The sequence below is a fragment of the Pleurodeles waltl genome, chromosome 6, assembly GCF_031143425.1.
Source record: "Pleurodeles waltl isolate 20211129_DDA chromosome 6, aPleWal1.hap1.20221129, whole genome shotgun sequence".
In the NCBI taxonomy this organism is placed as follows: Eukaryota; Metazoa; Chordata; class Amphibia; order Caudata; family Salamandridae; genus Pleurodeles; species Pleurodeles waltl.
Genome location: NC_090445.1, coordinates 745,690,727 through 745,708,507, shown reverse-complemented (window position 1 = coordinate 745,708,507; position 17,781 = coordinate 745,690,727). Strand labels below are relative to the sequence as shown.

Genomic DNA, 17,781 nt, shown 5'->3' with positions numbered 1-17,781 from the left:
AGGGACTCCTGTTTTAAATTGAATTACTTCAAAATACTACATTGTTGGCACTGGTGTCCAGCTCAGTTGCACTCAGCCAAACTTCGTTCCAATTCCCATTGCTGGAGATGTCAAGAATCCAGCTGTGATACAGTACATATATTATGTGAATGTTAAAAAATGTGCCCTTTTTGGTCCCAGATCAAAAACGACTTGAGGAAATACTCACCTACTCAGCTCTCTTTACATATCGGGTTATTACTGTTGCATAGTGTAACAGGCTTGTCCCCCATTTTCACTCATACTTTTCGATGGGTTTCTACAGCTCTTAGCCTGGACAAAATTAATATCTTGTGCTTCTGGGAGACAGATATTATCCTGATACTCCACTCTTGGTTGAAAGATATGTTTGATGTGGCTCAGTTTGAGAAAATGATTTAAAAACTGAATGATACTTTACAACACTTTGATTATATTTCGGCCCTTCATTTCTTAATTTATGACAATCTTGAATTTGTTTACTCATGTAATATTTTTCAATCTACATACCTACAAATTTTGTTTGTGTTAATATTGATGTTGGTTGCTTCGTATATTTACATTGATTAAGAGTTTAATCTTCTACATATGTGGTTATAATATTTTAATATCAATATCCTTTTCTTTGTGTCTTCTCATTTTTACTTGTCCTTGATTATCAGTTTATATCGTTTTTCTATTTTGTTTTTTCTTCCTTTTGTATATTATGTGCACTTCAAGTTTACGTATATTTATATACGGTGCATTACGTGTTATTTTTGTCTTTTGAAACATCAATAAAGAATTGAGATAAAAAAGAAATCTTAAATAAATAAATACAGTTCCATCTGTAAAACAAGCTGTGGTCTTTTCCCATATGAGGGAAGAGTATCCAATATTAAATGGCCATCCTAAGAGCACTGTACTGCATATTAGGGTAGTGTTTATTGGTATAGACCATGCGCTTGTGTGAACTAGGAAACTCAATAGGAGGACTCCCAGATTGAGGGTGCTAAATGGCTCCCGCTCAGAATCTGGGCCCAGTTTACCTTATGGGGCCTGAGCTACATGGATCTGGTTTGGAAGTAACCTTATTGATTAGAAAACAAGCTTATAATGGGTGTGGTATCTCAGTCTACTCGAAGTAATGTTTCTCCTGGATGAATATCAACTTTGGAATTCCTTTCCCATCTACCTTGACCCAGCTTCCTCCATGAGCTGTGTTCATTTCTTTTTTTTTAAACAAATGTTATTGATTTTTTAAGTGAAATACAAAAACAAGATGTAAAAGAGAGAATTATTTTCCATTCATTTCCACACCTTACTGCCCACTGACAAGTCTTCTATAGATCACAGAGAAGCCGGGCGGGATATGGATGCTACCTGAAGCGCAGCTGCCCAGCCATAATACGCCCACCATTTGCCACAGATTTTATGCAACTTTTTGAGGACTCCTCTAACGACGTAGGTCGGTACCTCCTGTATGGCACACCAGCCCACACCAAATCTCCACACTGCCAGCCTTGGGGGCTGTGGCAATTTCCATTGTCTCTCTTGGCTACCAGTGTTGCTAGTCCGACTAGCATTCTGTCTCCTCTTGCACCCCCAAATTCATCCATAAAAAGATGAAAGGGCCACATTTGGTGTTAGAGCAATGGGTCTATCTAGAATTCTAGTTTGGGAAAGGTCAATCTGTCTCCATTAATGTGCAATCATGGGGCACTGCATACCATATGAAAGAAATCAGCACCTGCGGAGGAGCAAAAGGTACAGTTGGGTTCTCGGAGAATGCCTGCATTCCAGAGCCTCTGTGGCTTCATGAAGGTTAAGTGTAGGTAGTGTATCTGGATCATTGTTTAACGTGCTGAAATAGCAAGTCCCTGGGGGGGCCATGACTACCTCTCGCCATTCTTCATCCTCCAGGTCCATGACCCATCACTCCCATCTACTCTGGAGCTGGTGCACTGCCTCAAGAGCATTAAAAACTAAAGAGCAGTAGAGTTGGGATATCCCTCCTCAGCCCAGGGTGCCCATCAGCAATATCACTTTGAGGGGACTAACTCTGGGTACGTCAGTTAAGTGTGCTTGATCGGCCAATCTGTTAGCAGCCCATCACACCAAGAAACCCATTCTGGTGATCGCTGGGAGAAAGAGAGGAATAGGCCAACCATAGAGGTAGTGCATAATTCGATCCAATCTGAGGCGAGCTACCTGCAGCCCCGATCAGCCAGTCATTAATAACTAGGAGTTGGGATGTTCAGTAGTACAGCTGTATATACACAGCTCCCAGACTTCTGTTGTAAACAGAACGGCAACATTTGGCAAGCACTGTGCATGGGGCCGACTCATCCACACAAAGGACTGAAGCCTTGCCACAACCTCAGCAAACCAGGTGTTAAGGATATGGAGCAGGAAGCTTGAAGGGTGTAAAGAAACCAGAGAAGTATCATCTTTTTTATGATCGTGACCCTAACCAGAGTATTGAGGGGAAGATTAGCTGAAGTGTTAAAGTTTAATTTAGTCACCTGGAGGAGAGGGGTGAGATTAAGGCTGTGCATGAGCTTCTGCACCATTGCTATGTGCATCTCCAGATATCTGAAGAAGGGATTATGGAATATTGGACTACCATTCAAGCACGGCATTACCTCTTCACAAATGGAATAAGATTGATTAGCCACAATTTACTCAAAGCACTGAGGTTTCCTCAAATAGGCATAGGATGGCCAATGTGAGGGGGCGAGACGTCGGGGAGTCAGCAAGAAAAAGAAGAACGTCACCCATAAAGAGAGCGGTTCTGTCTTTCGAGGTGTCCTTCTGTCTCCACCCCAGCATCTGGGTGTCACACCGAATAAAGCTGGCCATAGGTTCTCTTGCCAAGGCGAAGAGTGGGGAGGGAGGGAAGCCCTGCCTAGTAGTCCCCCATCTGATCTGAAATGTGCACAACAGCACCCCATTAATGAGGACCTGCGCCAAGGGTTGTGAGTGTAAGAGTTTAACAGAGTTGCAAAAGATGGGCCCAAAACCCATGTAGCATAGCACCAAATCATCGGCCTTTTCAAAGTACAAGAGTAGCAAGATTACTGCTTCCTTGATGTCATGGACATTAGCCATAGCCATGCGAACATGTTGCATAAAGTGTCTAGTGCGGCGGTTTGGCATAAAGCCACATTGGTCTAGGTGAATGAGGGTTTTCAAGGACCCTCTGCAGCCTATTTGCTAAGATGTTGGGACAGATTTTGATATCAGTATTAATCAAGGTGATTGGATGATAGAACCCTCAGCTGGTTACTGGGTAGTCCGATTTAGAAATGACCACAATAGTTGCGAGGCCAAGGTCTGGAGGAAAAGAACCATTTTTTCCCAGCTTCCTAGTACAATAGCAGTAGATGTGGAGCAACAACATCTCGGAGTTTAGAGTAACATTTGAGGAGGAAAGCCATTCAAACCAGGGGTCTTCCTTGGGTTCACATCTTAAATTCCAACAAGTACTTTATCCTCAGCAATGGGAGAATCGAGACCCACGCTAAGGGCCTCAGTGAAATTAGGGAGACGGATATCTGGCAATAGAGGATGGTCAAGTTTGCAGGTGGGTCTCGGCCGGCAGGTGTAAATCTGTTCATGTCCACAAATACAACTGCAATTGCTTCTCGGGTAATAACTGGGTCCCCCATTGAGTCATCAATAGACGTGATTAGCCAGGAGCTTGCGCTCCAAGAACTTACCATTTTTATAACCGTGCTTTTAAACACACTGAATGGACACACTCCAGCATTGGCGGGCCTTGTGAGATACAAGTTGACGCAGGGAAGCCCTGCCAATTTATAACTGCCAACTGAGGGATTCAGTTGCATTTGCCAACAACCCAGACTCCAATTGAAGTACTCAGGACTCAAGCTCCATCATGCGAAGGTATCTGCCTCTGTCCACGTGTTTCAGGTATGTTTTGGCCATCCTCTGAGCCGTAGCTTTGCTCACTGCCCATAGGCTGCCCACCCCCGAGATCATCCCTTCGGTCATCTCAAAGTAGGAGCGCAGTTCCTCCGACAAGTAGTCAAGGAACTTATCATCTGTATGGAATCAGGCGTTAGATGCCACAGGGGTCTTCTAAAGTGCCCCGGGCCGCTATTTGAAGCAGCAGGAGGGAATAGTCTGGAATCTCATGCCAGTGGATATTAGCAGCCGATCGGGTTGCCACATCTGTGGTAGGGAGGAATATGTGGTCAATGCTGGACAGGGTTTTTCTAGATGCAGAAATATGGGTATTCTCCCTCTCTTGAGGATGCCACACCCTATGCCACACCCGCCAAATATCACACAGCCACCCAGGAAGCGAGAGCCCTGGACAACTCTCTGCAACATCACAAAGGGGGCCAGAACATCTACATCTGGATTTAAGGTAGCATTAAATTCCCCCACAAGAAGCAGAGAGCCCACGAGGTGGGTCTCCTGCAAGAGTAACGATAGGCTGATGACGCTTGAGGAATCTGAGAACCGCTGTGCATAGGAGGCCATTGACATTTCTATGTAATAAGACTGAATTCAGCCATGAGGCAGATAAGGTATAGGCAGGTTTGCATTAAGAACTGTGGTAGGCATCACTGTTTGTGTGGAAACAATCGCAGCAAGCCAACAGGCAATAAACAGAACTTAAAACTGAAGAACACCTCCTTACAGCAGCAACCCCCCCATCCCACAGAAGCATCTGTCACCCAGCATCCCTCCACAGAATAAATAGCACACATAATGGGGTATTCAAGGTGGACCGCCTCCTATTGAGGATTCTTTCTGAATAATCAAAAAGCACCTTGGGTCAAGGTACAGGCGCTGATTACAAACAGCATCTGGTCTCTATGGCAGACCCTGTCCGAATTCCCTCTCTTCAGACTTGTACACTCTCGAGGTCTGCAAGGCCCCGACCAGTTTCAAGGGTACAGGGAGCATCCCCTTTCTATTCTGGGGGCAGCCAGAATCTGTATTTGAGGACTCAGGGGAACGTCTCCGTCTACCCTGCCCTGCCCTGGATTTAGGTTGACGGTGATTGAGTCCTGGCAGCTGCTGAGCGAATGATTCATGGCCCCCTCCAGTGTTCAAGTTTGGGCAGGGGAATACCATCTAAGGGCCCACTTCCCTGCTGGATATTCCCGCTCCTCTTCTGGGGTATCAAAAAAATAAGAGCGAGATCCATGCATTACCTTCAGCCATGCTGAGAAGAGCAACATATTCTAAGCTTCTGCTTGACAGCATTGAAGGATTTGTGCTGTTTCGTGTGGAGTTTCAACCCCCATCTGGAAATCCTGCAAAACTCAGGTTCCTGAGTCGAGAGTGATTTGCAGCATTCTCTGCTCTTGCTACGAGTGTGCAAATGGTCAAGAGCAGTTCAGTCACTTTTGTTTTGAGGTTTTTTGAGTCATTTTCAAGGGTAAACACTCTGCCCTCCACTTCGGCGACCATCCCAGCCACATTGCAGAGGTCACAGTGGAGGAGGCCAACATCAGTTCCCACCTCACAAATCTTCGTTCCAAGGGCTTCCTGGGAGGTTTGAATGCAGGATTTGAGCCACATCTGTGGCAACAGGGTGGGTGTTGACCGTGGCTGCCAGCCGTCTATTGTCTAGTTGAGTCAGAGGGGCAAGTAACCTATTTAGATTGAACCACCACTTGCAGAACTTTGTCCTTCCCCATAGTGCTGGAGAAGGCATGGGGCAATGCCTCTTACCATATTGAGGGCAGGGAGAAAGAGGCAGATCACAATAGAACTACACCACATGAGCCTCGACAGTTCTATAGCTCCTCCAGACAATCTCCGGCCCCAAGGTCATAGATCCTCTAAGGAGAAGCCAGAAGTCCTGAGTCTCGGTGGTCCATTAGAGGCAGCATGAGCAGCCGGGCGGAGACCACCAATCACAGGGAAACCCCAATAAAGGCCTTAACACAGAGTCGATGTAAGGGGCTCTCCTCAAACCACTCCCCTCTGAGGCCACCTCTCAGCAATAGGTCACACCATCAATGGGCCTCCCAACAGGCCCATTAGGGCAGCAGGCACTAGTTCCCCACCCACTTATCTCAAAACTCCAGTGGCGACAGCAAAAGCAGCTGGGGTGAATTGAGCAGTCACATACAGTACAGTTGGGGAGCAGAGGTAACTATTAAGTCAGCAGCCTGGCAAGGCAGGGGGTTCCAGCTGTCCGCTCCAAGAGCGTTGAATACTAGGCAGATGTAGGCAGGAGGTCTTAGCATGGCAAGTCGAACCCCCATTGGGTCTATGGCATCAAGTGTAGGCCGCCCACAGCCCCCCAGGGCCCAAGTTTGATCTAAGGAGGAGTCCTCACCTCCATTGGGTGTATGGGTTTCCAGGGCCCCAGCGCACCAAAAGGCAGTCCAGTCCCACTGCAGGATCTCAGTGAATATAAGCCCCAATTGGGGGGTGGGGGGGGAGGATTGCAGGCCTCAGAGTCCAGAGTCCAGTGGGTGGCGCCCACTGCACTCAGGTCCCACAGCTGGCTCTAGACCCACTCAGATGCCAGCCAACACTGCACAGGGTAAGTTTAGGGGCTCGCGGGCTCACTTCCAGCCTCTGCTATTGTGTCCCTGATGGACCATGTGCGCTCTGCCTGGGAGGTCTGCAGACTACCCAGGCCTGGAGTTGTCTTGTTCTACCACCTGCAGGCAGACGCCAGTTTGTCATTCTGGGAAGACCAGGGCCTCAGCCACAGCAGCGGCGGAAATTGTGGTCTAAGGATCCGACCTCTGATGACAACATGGTCTGTACAGGGGTCAGGTACATGGCTCCAGCAGTTTATAGTGGGAGCAGGTCACTGGATGACAGCAGATAGCAGAGAAGGTCCAAGATGAGTCTGCCATCTTGGCTGCTTCGTCCATGCCCCTTATGAGCTGTGTTCTATGCAGATTGAAAAACAGTTTGATAACATATTGATTTGTCTCTTATTTGTCTGTGTTGTTTTCCTTTGTTTTGATTTGCCAATTAATGATATGGAAATGTTATTGCTTTGTTTGTTTTAAGAAATTAATGTCCATCGCTCTGGCAGCCCAGTGGAATGCAGTTTGGCTGAGTCAATGCAGCCAGAATGAAGGTGTGTGGCAATGGTTTAGGACAGAGATCCTAACCGTGGTCCAGGGACCCCTGAGGGTCCGCAAAGACTCATTAGGGGGTCAATGACTGCTTAGGAAATTGAATAATATTAACAGATTAGGTCCCCAGCTTTATTGGGGGGAGGGGTCCCTGGATTCCAATAATGATTCAGTGGGGGTCCCCGGGTTCCAGTACTGATAAAGTAGGGGTCCACAGAAGTCAAAAAGTTGGGAATCATTGGTATAGGAGATAGATAAGCTGTGGGATGGGAGAAAGTCTAAAGTTGAGAGATGATGTCCTTTTGCATATCGTCGAAAAATGGCTTGTTTTTGGACCAAAAGGTTTTGATGAGTTACCGGAAGGTGTTGGAGCAAGTGACATTAATGAGATTTGGATAGTCAGGATGTGTTGGCATTGTAGGTTTATGGTGGATTCCATTTTGGTGGTTAGGAATTTTGTTTTAGATAGGCAGAGGCAATTCTAAAACGCCTATAGAAAGGTTTATATGTTGGTCTTAATGCGGTGGGATGAGGTTTGATTTTGTAAGTGGCGGCCACTGATGTAAAAGTGAGAAGTTTTTGGTCAGTGTAGGATTGTTTAATTGTGTTTAGGAGTATGTTAAATATCTGAGTCAATGAGACTGAAAAAGTGTGAAGTGTGAGGGATAGTAGTGACATGTTGTAATGAATGTCGTCAAGGAATTCAGCACATAAAGGCTGATGGTATCAGGTTAGATATTGAATTCTCAGAGAAGTAGTATTTTGGCATGTTTATGTCCAGCGGTATTCCACATGTACAACTGGTCACCACATTTTGTCCTTCATGACATCTTTAAAAAAGAATACTTTCTACAAATGTCACTAATTTCCAATGATTTTTCAGTTCAATTCATCTTACTATTGTGATTGTAATTAGCCATTCAAAAAAACTTTCTTTCTTGAATAATCTCTGTATCATACGGGGAGCTGTTTCTATATCCTTCATTGGAACATTCATCCTGTTTGTCTCAAATTTCCCAATATTTTCCCATCCACCATAGTAAGTACTACCCCTTTCTTATTTATCACATTACCCAAATGTTAACTCAACTTGCTAAAGATGCCAGGATATTTAGGGATGCCTTCAGAATACATTTGCTTTTGATGACAACCATGTTTGTCCTATCTATTTAATTCTGTTACTTCTATCTTTATTTGGAAAAAAACTTTAATTTCTTTTGAAAAAGAATGAATGATGAAAATTTAAATCCGTCTGAAAATCCAGGTTCATGTTTGCACAATTTACTGGAGGATTTTATAATTTTTATTCAATGGTAGCTTCTTAATTTTAAAGTGCCTTTCCTCCTCATATTCCCTTACCACTTTGTTGATAAAGGAAACACTGTCCTATAAGACACTTCAAATATTTCAATTGGCGTGAGTCTGATGTGATGCTTAGTACATAGAATTCCTAATTTGTGCACTGCCTATTACACATCTAAATTTACTTTAGTGATGAATCGCTATCACAAAGCAACATTTAGTATCTATAACAATGAATCCATATACAAGTTTACATTATGCATCTATGCTACCCATTATCATCCCACTGTACATGGCTGCTTGCACTCTCTCCTGCATCATTACCATACTTTGAAACTTCCAGATAACTATCACAGTATTATGTGGTATTGATGTAACATAGTTTGTTACAAGCACATTAAAAACAACAATTTACCTCTGTGTGTGCACCGTCCTTGTAGCTGTACCTAGGCTCTTCATGCTACATGGAGAACATGGGATCATTATTTGGTTCACAACTTGTAAAAGATTTTATTGCTATGGGCACTTAAACCCTAGGTCAACTTCTTTGTTAACACCAAAGTGAATGAATAAAGCATTTTTGCACCCACAAAGAAATTCCTGAGACACACTGAATCATGATTAAAATCCAAATTTGCATTGTTGTGTGGAGCAGGATTCCAGTTTGATGGGCTTTACATGTGATCAGAGGTGCCTCAAGCACTACCAGAAAGGTTAAATTTAATGAGAATTCATAGTTTTGCATGTCTTATGCTTCCTGATAAACAGAAAAGTACTCTGGCAAAAGTGAGTAGTAAGTGAGTTTTCATGGTGAGACAGAGAATACCTAATGTAAGCGTATTGGATGGGTTTCTCCACAAGAAAGGGGTTCTCTAAAAGATGTGAGGTTTTAAAAAGTACAAGATTCATTGGCGTAGACTTTTATTTACATGGTCTATTCCTGGAAATGTATGAAAGTTGGAAATGTCTAAGATATTTGCCTTGTCAAATACTTGTGAGAAGTTAGAAATCACAGCAGGCGGAGACAAAAGTTATCCCTATGCTGCCTGTGATTTCTGAATGCGGTCCCATTTATTATGAAGTTCCAACATTTTCAAGACTTTTGTTATAGATTCCAGTTGCAGAATCTGACATATCAACTAGGAAATTACACAATTATAGAGTAAGACTAAGTTCTAACAATGCACATGAAAAACATCACCTACTAAATTGTAATCATTGTCTTTCTTTCTTGCAGTCAAACAAGAATTTGGATATTTCAATTAATGCATCCAACAATTTCAACCTGAATATCACCTGGTCAATTGGCTCCACAGGTGAGCGAGGCTGGATTTCTTTTTTTGTTGTTTGTTTATTTCCCCAGTGGCTTTTAATTATCGATTGTGGAAACTGAACTGGCTTCTCTATCCTTCTTTGCAAGCAATTTGTTGCAAGGAAATTTCCCCTCCTCATGGCGCTCCTTAAAGTCAATTCTTTTGTCATTATTCTTCTGTTATTAATTACAGGACTTCGAGTCTTAATCATAATTTGCAATGTAAGCGAAACTTCATTAGACTGTTAACTTTTTCCCGGTTCAATTAAAGTTGCAGGGAAAGTCGCGGCTCTGTATAAACGTTCGTAAAGGCACTGTTTTGAAATGCAACGATTTTAATTAAGATAAATGTGCGCCTTCTCTTCTAGAAGGACGGCAATTGTGATGTTATTGTTTTAATTCTCCCGTTTCAAGACTAATTATCAACCTAAAGATTGATATCAAACAATGCGATTCTTCTGCTCAACCTGATAAAAATGGGTGCTCAACTGTGACTCGCCACCCCCTGCTTTTTCCTTGCATAGTTTGCCCTCCCAGTCACTACTGGTTCTCAGAATAAGAATCCTTGTTCATGAAGCCTTTCATGAAAGTTTGACGGCTGTGTCCTGTGAGTTCTTGAAAGACAACCATGCGTGACCAGCACTTGCTAGGCAGTCCCACTGGAAATCTGGAGCTTCAGAGCTCGGATTCTGCAAATGGAAATTGGCTAATTTTCTGTCAGTTTCCACACTATGTTCCTTCATGCTTCTATTTGCCCTGCTGTACCACAGAGGTTTTGACTTTTGACTGTACCTCTTTTTAGAAGCAGCTGTGAGTGTGGGCCTGAATAATTTTCCTAAAACTTTTGCATGCTTGGTGATCTCAAGGTGTTCGGATTTCCCGACTCTCTTCAGTTAATTTCAGTCTAAACAATATTTCAACATTAGAAATGAGCGCTCCATTGAAGGCTTCTAATGACTGGTAAAAGCCTGGGGATCCTACATTCCAATGTTTGTCATTTACAGTAACAGCTGTAAACAAAGGCCTCATGGAGACCGAGGGGATGTCAAAACCCTTAGACTCTTTGAAGCCTTTGTTTTACTAATTAGAACATTCTGCTCTGATGGGGAAGAATGTTCTAATAGCTTTATAGCCCACAATAGCTGGGCTATACCGGCCATTAAAGGACCACTCCCTTGTTAAAGGCCCTCGCCTTCAGATCGGACCTTTAATGCTGGACCAGACCTTTAATGGCCGGTACATCATACTACAGCAAACTATAAAGTTATAAAAATGCACTATTCTTTTTACTTCCATGATGGTACACAGCAGGTGCTGACCTTAATGTGCCAAAAACTGTAATCCACGTAAAGTTGCCTGCCTGTTTCTAAAAAAATCCAGATGTTGTAGCCCACATGTTGGAACAATTTATGTAGGTTTGTGCTGGCACTTGTATTGCTAAACCTTAGGTGAGATACAGAGGAGTGCAGGACATAGGGGAGAGCCTAAGGGATTATTAAACTGTATTCAAGAGGTAAACAAGGGGTATGTTCTTATGTGTTAGGAGGTAAGGCTCTGTGAAGAGATTACGTTTTTCATGAATTGCTTGTAGTTTGTAGCTGTTCCGATGCAGTGGAGTCACTGTTATACTTCCAGGGGGTGTATTTTTTCCTTTCTGCTGCTTTCGATCTCCAGTTTGGTGATTTCCTAGCTACTCATGGTGATGTCCACAGTCATGTCAGGGTATTATTTCTGATGGCCATGTAGGAGAGGAATCTGATCTTGAAGTAAATATTGACTTGGAGGAGCCTATACAGCACTTTTGGTGTGCCGTGGCCAAGCATTTTCTGACTCTCTTTAAAAATGGTTGCAGTGTGTGGAATGTCTTTTATTGTTGCAAGTGTAGTGTCTGGAAGGCTTATGGGTACATTCTTGCATCTTTCTAAGCAGAAGAGGACCAGAACATGCAATGTTTCTATGAAATCATCTTCTGGGAGAGTTGCACTTTCTTCAGGTGAGAGAGATGGTATCAAACTGTCCCAGTGTTATTTGTGATGTGTTCTTTGAATGTGAGGTATGTATCAAAGACAAATTCAAGAGATGTTTAATTGTAAGTCATTCGGGGGTGAAGTCAGTTAGGATCTTGCCAGAGAGTAAGTCTTGAATCTGTGTTTCTTTGGAGCTATTGGTGAAAAAAGGCAATTCTGTCTTTGTCAGGATGACCTTGAGGTAGGCACTTGATATCCATATCTTACATTAATTTGAGGCAGCATTGGAGTATCTGAATACAGATAGTTGTGGAAACCTTGAGGGAGAGTTGACTTTTGTCAGTGTATTGCTGTATCTTGATATAGTTAGTGAGTGTGTATCTGAAGGGTCTATGTAGATGCTGGATGGGATCCTCTTGTATTGTGAGGGAGGGGAGAATTCTTTGTAATCTTGCATTTTCTTTCTCTCTGATGTTGGCGATTGTGCCAGCAATGAGTCAGCCGAAGCCGTCACACCAGTATATTGCCAGTGGAAGGAGGAGGAGTCAACCTATGTGCCCCGTGTGGCAGAAGGCACCATCCAAGCAGCTCATCTGTCTCTAGCCAAGGGTCACACCCAAGCAGCTTGTTTGGCATTGGCAACTTTGCTCATGGTTTCTGTCAAACCCTGATCGGAGGCCAATGTTGGGTGGTCTGGATCCCACTTGTGTACTCATTTGTGGCAACACCCTCAAATGTTTCATAACTGGTTTGAGTTGATTCTCATTCGGATATCATTTTGTGTCTCTCTCTGAGGCACAGTCTTTGTGTAGGGTGACGCTTTCACAGCACATAGCAATCATTCTGCCTCCAAAGCAAGGTCACTAAGAAGGATGAGATCTCTGCACCTGGTTATCATCCACCTATCTGAAGCAGTAATGGGGGGAGACAAAATAGAATGCCTTACCTAGAAACCACCTAACCTTGAACAATAGAAACTACAGTCCCCCCTCGCAACACTCCCATCTACCAAATAGCAGTGGTCAGGAAGTAGTAACCAGCCGCTCTTTGCCAATGAGGTCCTCGTTTTCTTTCTATAGGTAGTCCTACATTTATTCTCCTTTACTACTGTATTTGACCCTCCAGTGAGAGTAATGCAGTCAATACACTTCTACTGTCTGGGAAAACTTTATTGACCCTCTACTTTGTGTCACAGTTAACCATGGGCTGTTTACTATGGATCTCACTGGTCCCAATACTCAGACTCTGATCACCCACAGAGTCCTACAACCACATATGCTACATATCCACTGCACATACAAACACTCAAAGTGCACACCGAATGTCAGTCCAAGGGTTGACGGTACACACTAAGCAGTGCTTTACATAAATGGGGACAGTATGCCACTCTCGATGTTGGCAGAAAAAAAAGGTTTGGTCATAACTGAGGATTCACAAATCCTCGCTAGGCTGCAGCCACCACCACTCAATGTAACTAATCCAGGGTATGGCTAGCAACCTAATGCCAGGTATTAGGGCATGATGGTGCACCCCTTCAAGTCACAAAACGGAGTCTGGACCTCACATTAACATAGACATTAACATAGACAGGCCTGGACCTCAGTGTCCATGCTATACTAGCGTGGCTACATGACCATAATAAGGATAGCTCTTTCACATGCAGGTGCGCTCTCATGGCAGAGGTATTCGCCTATCTACCATACAGGGGACATTCCTGTTGCAACAATTTTATACACAGGTTCGGGGTGAGGTCTATGTAATCATATTGTGTTTGTATAGGACATGGACTGCTACTGTAGCCATTAAGAACGTGTTCTTGAACATGTCTAGTATGGTATTTGAATATTACAACACTGTATTCCACTGCAAGGTACCCTGCTCCACTCTACCCTGAGCCACTTTACTTTTTGCAACTCTACTCTGCAACACTGCACTGTACGCCACTCTTGTTTATGCCACTGCACTCTTTGCCACTTTGCTTAAAATCAATGCATTCTAAGCCAATGTACTCTATGCCACTGCTCTCTGTGTCACTCTACTCTACTCTTCACCAATCTACTCTACGCCACTGCACTCTACTCGAAATCACAGCACTCTACATCACTGCACTCTAAGGCAATCACTCTACACCACTTTGCTCAAAATGAATGCACTCTGTCACTGCACTCAATGCCAGTACACTCTGTGCCACTGTACTCTTCATTCTAGGCCATTCTACTATACTCCACTGTATGACATTACACTACACGATACTCCACTCTGACGCTCGACTCCATGATACTCTACAACACCATATGCCACTGCAATGTACCCTGCACGACTCCAGTCTAACATGCGCCACTCTACACCACTGCTTTACTTAAAACCAATGCACTGTACTCCACTGTACTCTGTGCTGCTGCTCTTTATGCCACTTTACTCTGCACCACTCTACTGAATCCCACTGCACTCTGCGCTAATGCACTCTATGCCACTGTACCTCTAAAACAGTCTACTCTGCAACACTTCACTCTATGCCACTGCACTCTACACCACTCAACTTTATGCCACTCTACTACCCTCTACACTAATGTGCTGTATGCCACTACACTCTATGCCACTCTACTGTGCATCACTGCATTCTATGCCAATCCACTCTTTACCACTCTAATCTACTCTGACCCAATGCACTCTATGCCACTCCAATACTTTACTCTGTGACACTCCACTCTATGCTACCCTTTGCCGCTCCAATCTACGACACTCTATGCCAGTCTACTCTGACACTCTACTCCAGTCTTCTCTGACACTCTACTGCACCCTACGCCACTCTGCTCTCACAGTCTTAAACACTGTACTCCACTCCTACTGTTCCACTATACTACACTACTCCACTGCATGCCACTCCATTGTATGACAACCTACTCTGCTCTATGCCACCCTACAACACTTTACTCCACTCTACCCAACTCCCTCTATGGCCCTCCACATTTCTTAACTCCAATCTGTGCCACTTCACTCGGTTGTATGATGCAACCACGCATTTCTGAACTACGCCTGCCTAAACAACGCGGTCTGAACCACGACCACATCTTTACCACGCATGCCTTTACCACAAATTTCATTGTAAAATCATGATTGGTAAAGGGGTAGGCATGGTAAATTGCACACCACAGCCCCTAACTCAGCACCTGATACCCCAGCCCTGCAATTCGCCCAGCCCTAGCCTTTAAAACTGCCCCTCCCGCAGCCGTGAGCCCTAAAACCTGACCACAGCCTTTAAAGCTACCCTGACCCCACGCCACACTGAGCCCTAAAACTGGACCCGCCCTGCCCTCAAAACTACCCTGACCCCACCCTCCCCGAGCCCTAAAACTGGACCCACCCATCCCTTAAAACTATGAGCCCTAAAACTGGCCCTGCCCCTAAAACAACAGTGACCCCCCCTTCCTTGAGCCCTAAAACCGACACACGCCCTTAAAACTACCCCTATCCCTCCCCCTGCCTAAAACCCTGCCCCCTGCTAAAAACTACCCTGACCCAGCCCCCCGTCCTGAACCCTAAAACTGACCCCCACCCCTGAAAACTTCCACCCCTTCCCACCCTGAGCCCTAAATCCTGGCCCCAGCCCTTAAACCTACTCCGATCCCCCGAACCCTAAAACCCTGCCCCCTTACAAAAGTACGACCCTAAACCCCTGCCCTGAGCCCTTAAACCACCCCTCATCCCTAAAAACAACCCCTTCCCACCAAATCCGGTCCTTGCCCCTATAACCTTTCCCGATCCTTCCTGTTCCTGATTCTTCCTGTTCCTGATTCACCCATCCGCACAGCTAGACCGCTCTCTGCCTTAACCACGCATATGCATGGTTAAGACAGTTGTGGTTTAGTCAAGCATTGTTCCGCTTGCATGGAAACGGCACGTGTGCCTCAGCCCGCATCGTAAAGGCCGTTTCAGACTTCACTCTGTTCTATGTCAGTCCACTCTACGACATTCCACTCTATGACACTCTGTGCCACTCCACCTTATGACACTCTGTGCCACCCCAATCTACGACACTCTGTGCCACACCACTGTACGACACTCTACTCCACTCTGTGTCCTTCCACTCTACTGCACTGTGCTCACTCCTTGACACTCTGGCACACCAGTCTATGACACTCTATGCCACGACACACAACTCTTTTTTATACCATTTTTAGCCATGCTGAACAACACCTGCACTGGTGCACAATTTATATAAAACACATTAGCAAAGCCAATAGCTGTTGCATAGGCGAGACCTGTTGGCTTTGCCAGTGCTTTTTTAATAACCCCAGCAAGGGGTACACTGCGTATGTGGTCTATTCATAGAAAAGGCCCTAACTACTTCGAACATATCTGGTGCACAAGATTCCTCTCTTCTGATTTCTCAGTGTTTGGGGTGCAAGCAACTGAGTGTGATAGCCTGATGCCAGGTGTGGCTCTTCTTTCATGTTAGAGCACCTTAGTCAATTACTGGAGTGTCCAGGAAATGCAGCTTCTGTGCTAGTTCTGCATATAGAGCTGTGCACTGTGATCTGGTGCTTCTTGTATTCTGCCCGTGTGCAGGGTTCGCTGAGATCGCCCAGCAGTCCTATTCTAGGCAGAGGGCTTCACTGTGCATGTTTCATCTGCCATGAATCTAAACTGAAAACACAAGCAAATCTCAGGTGAGCAGTTAATTGGTTCCACAGCTAGCCAGGGCAGATATTCTGACACACTAAAACAACAGTAAATTAGCTATAGCAATGTGTTACTTCTCCTTGTAAAAAATAAACTCCTCGGAGGATATTCAGTGTAGGTTAACAAATGCCTCAGAAATCCTGATAAAGGGTTATTGTAGGAGGCGACTGGCATCGCTATGGATCTCAGCTACTGTACTTCGAACCTTCAGCCTTTCTGTTATTGCATTGAACATGTAGCCATGGGTCCCTTACAGGTCCATTTCAAGTTGGTGGAGGGTGGGTAAGGGAGAGTCTGCGCCCATCAGCTCTTCCATCTTGAGTATGGAGGAGACAAGGTGTTACAAGTAATGGTGCCCCTCTTCGTTCTTCATGGATACTGTTGTCTGCCTTTGGAATTTGTTTCACATAGTAGTTTCTGACTATATGTGTTTAGGGAAAAAAATAATTTGTATTTATTTTTTACATATCTAAACCCCTTACCATTGTTCTTCATGTGTACTGCCGTTTGTACTCTTTCCTAGTGTTGCCGATGGTTTAATATTTTAATATTCCTCTTTTGTTTTGCGCCGTATGATCCTTATTCTGAGCGTCTCTAGGCCTACATTGTGTTCTTCAGTCAGCTCCACAAGTCACAAGAAGAGGGCTGACACCACTTTTCATGAACACCTCCTTGTGGCAGACAAAATTCATGTGTATTATTTATACTCGACCCCTCACCCAGCGAATGTATGTAAGATAGTGTAAATGTTTTTCATAATTAGATGTGGCGCAATTTGTACCTCTCTCTGACCTGGTCTCAACTTGTTTCATTGTTCCTGTCAAGGGAGCACCAGTTGGTAACCAGGCCCGTCATTGTCATTATGAAAAACAGTGAGCAAATGGGCAATTATCCAGACTTTCTAGTGCAAACGAGCATATCTTGTTCTTTCAGTGGGTATTTGTACACCACCGGCCTTCCACATCTGTGGACCGTTTTTACTAAGTACTGGAACCCTGGGATCCTGACAGCAATGAACACATCTTACGAAATGATACTAATCTTTGGTTAGGTACCTCCGACTTTTACCATAAGTAGACTTGGTCGAAGTTTCTGATACACGTTTGTCTAAGGAAAATACAGATTTCCCAGTACACTGTAGATTTCCACGTTTTCTGCAGTTTGGGGGAATTTTGCTAGCTTCCCAGTTGTTTTTAATTGTGAATATCACATGCAGATTTTCTACATTTCTCAGGATCAGACAGGAGAACCGAAGGACTTGGGCTAAGGAACTTTGACATTGTGGCAGTTGTTACCATAGAATAGCAACGCTGCAGGCACTCGCCGGCAAGAGTGCCAAGGACCCTAATGCAGGCAAGGAAAACCTGCCCTGCTCCCCATAGTGGCGTAATATAATTGGGATACATCCGGCCCCTCTTACACGTCATTCCAT

The 17,781-nt window shown here is 44.5% G+C and overlaps 1 protein-coding gene across 2 annotated transcripts in view; it reads left to right on the top strand.

The window, feature by feature from the left end:
• Positions 1-17,781, top strand: part of ATRNL1 (attractin like 1) — a 2,088,076-nt gene that overhangs the window by 1,195,357 nt on the left and 874,938 nt on the right. For both annotated transcript variants that reach the window (XM_069239275.1, XM_069239274.1), the window contains exon 23: positions 9,625-9,703. In XM_069239275.1, coding sequence (XP_069095376.1) covers positions 9,625-9,703 — 79 coding nt within the window. The remainder of the gene's footprint in view (positions 1-9,624; positions 9,704-17,781) is intronic.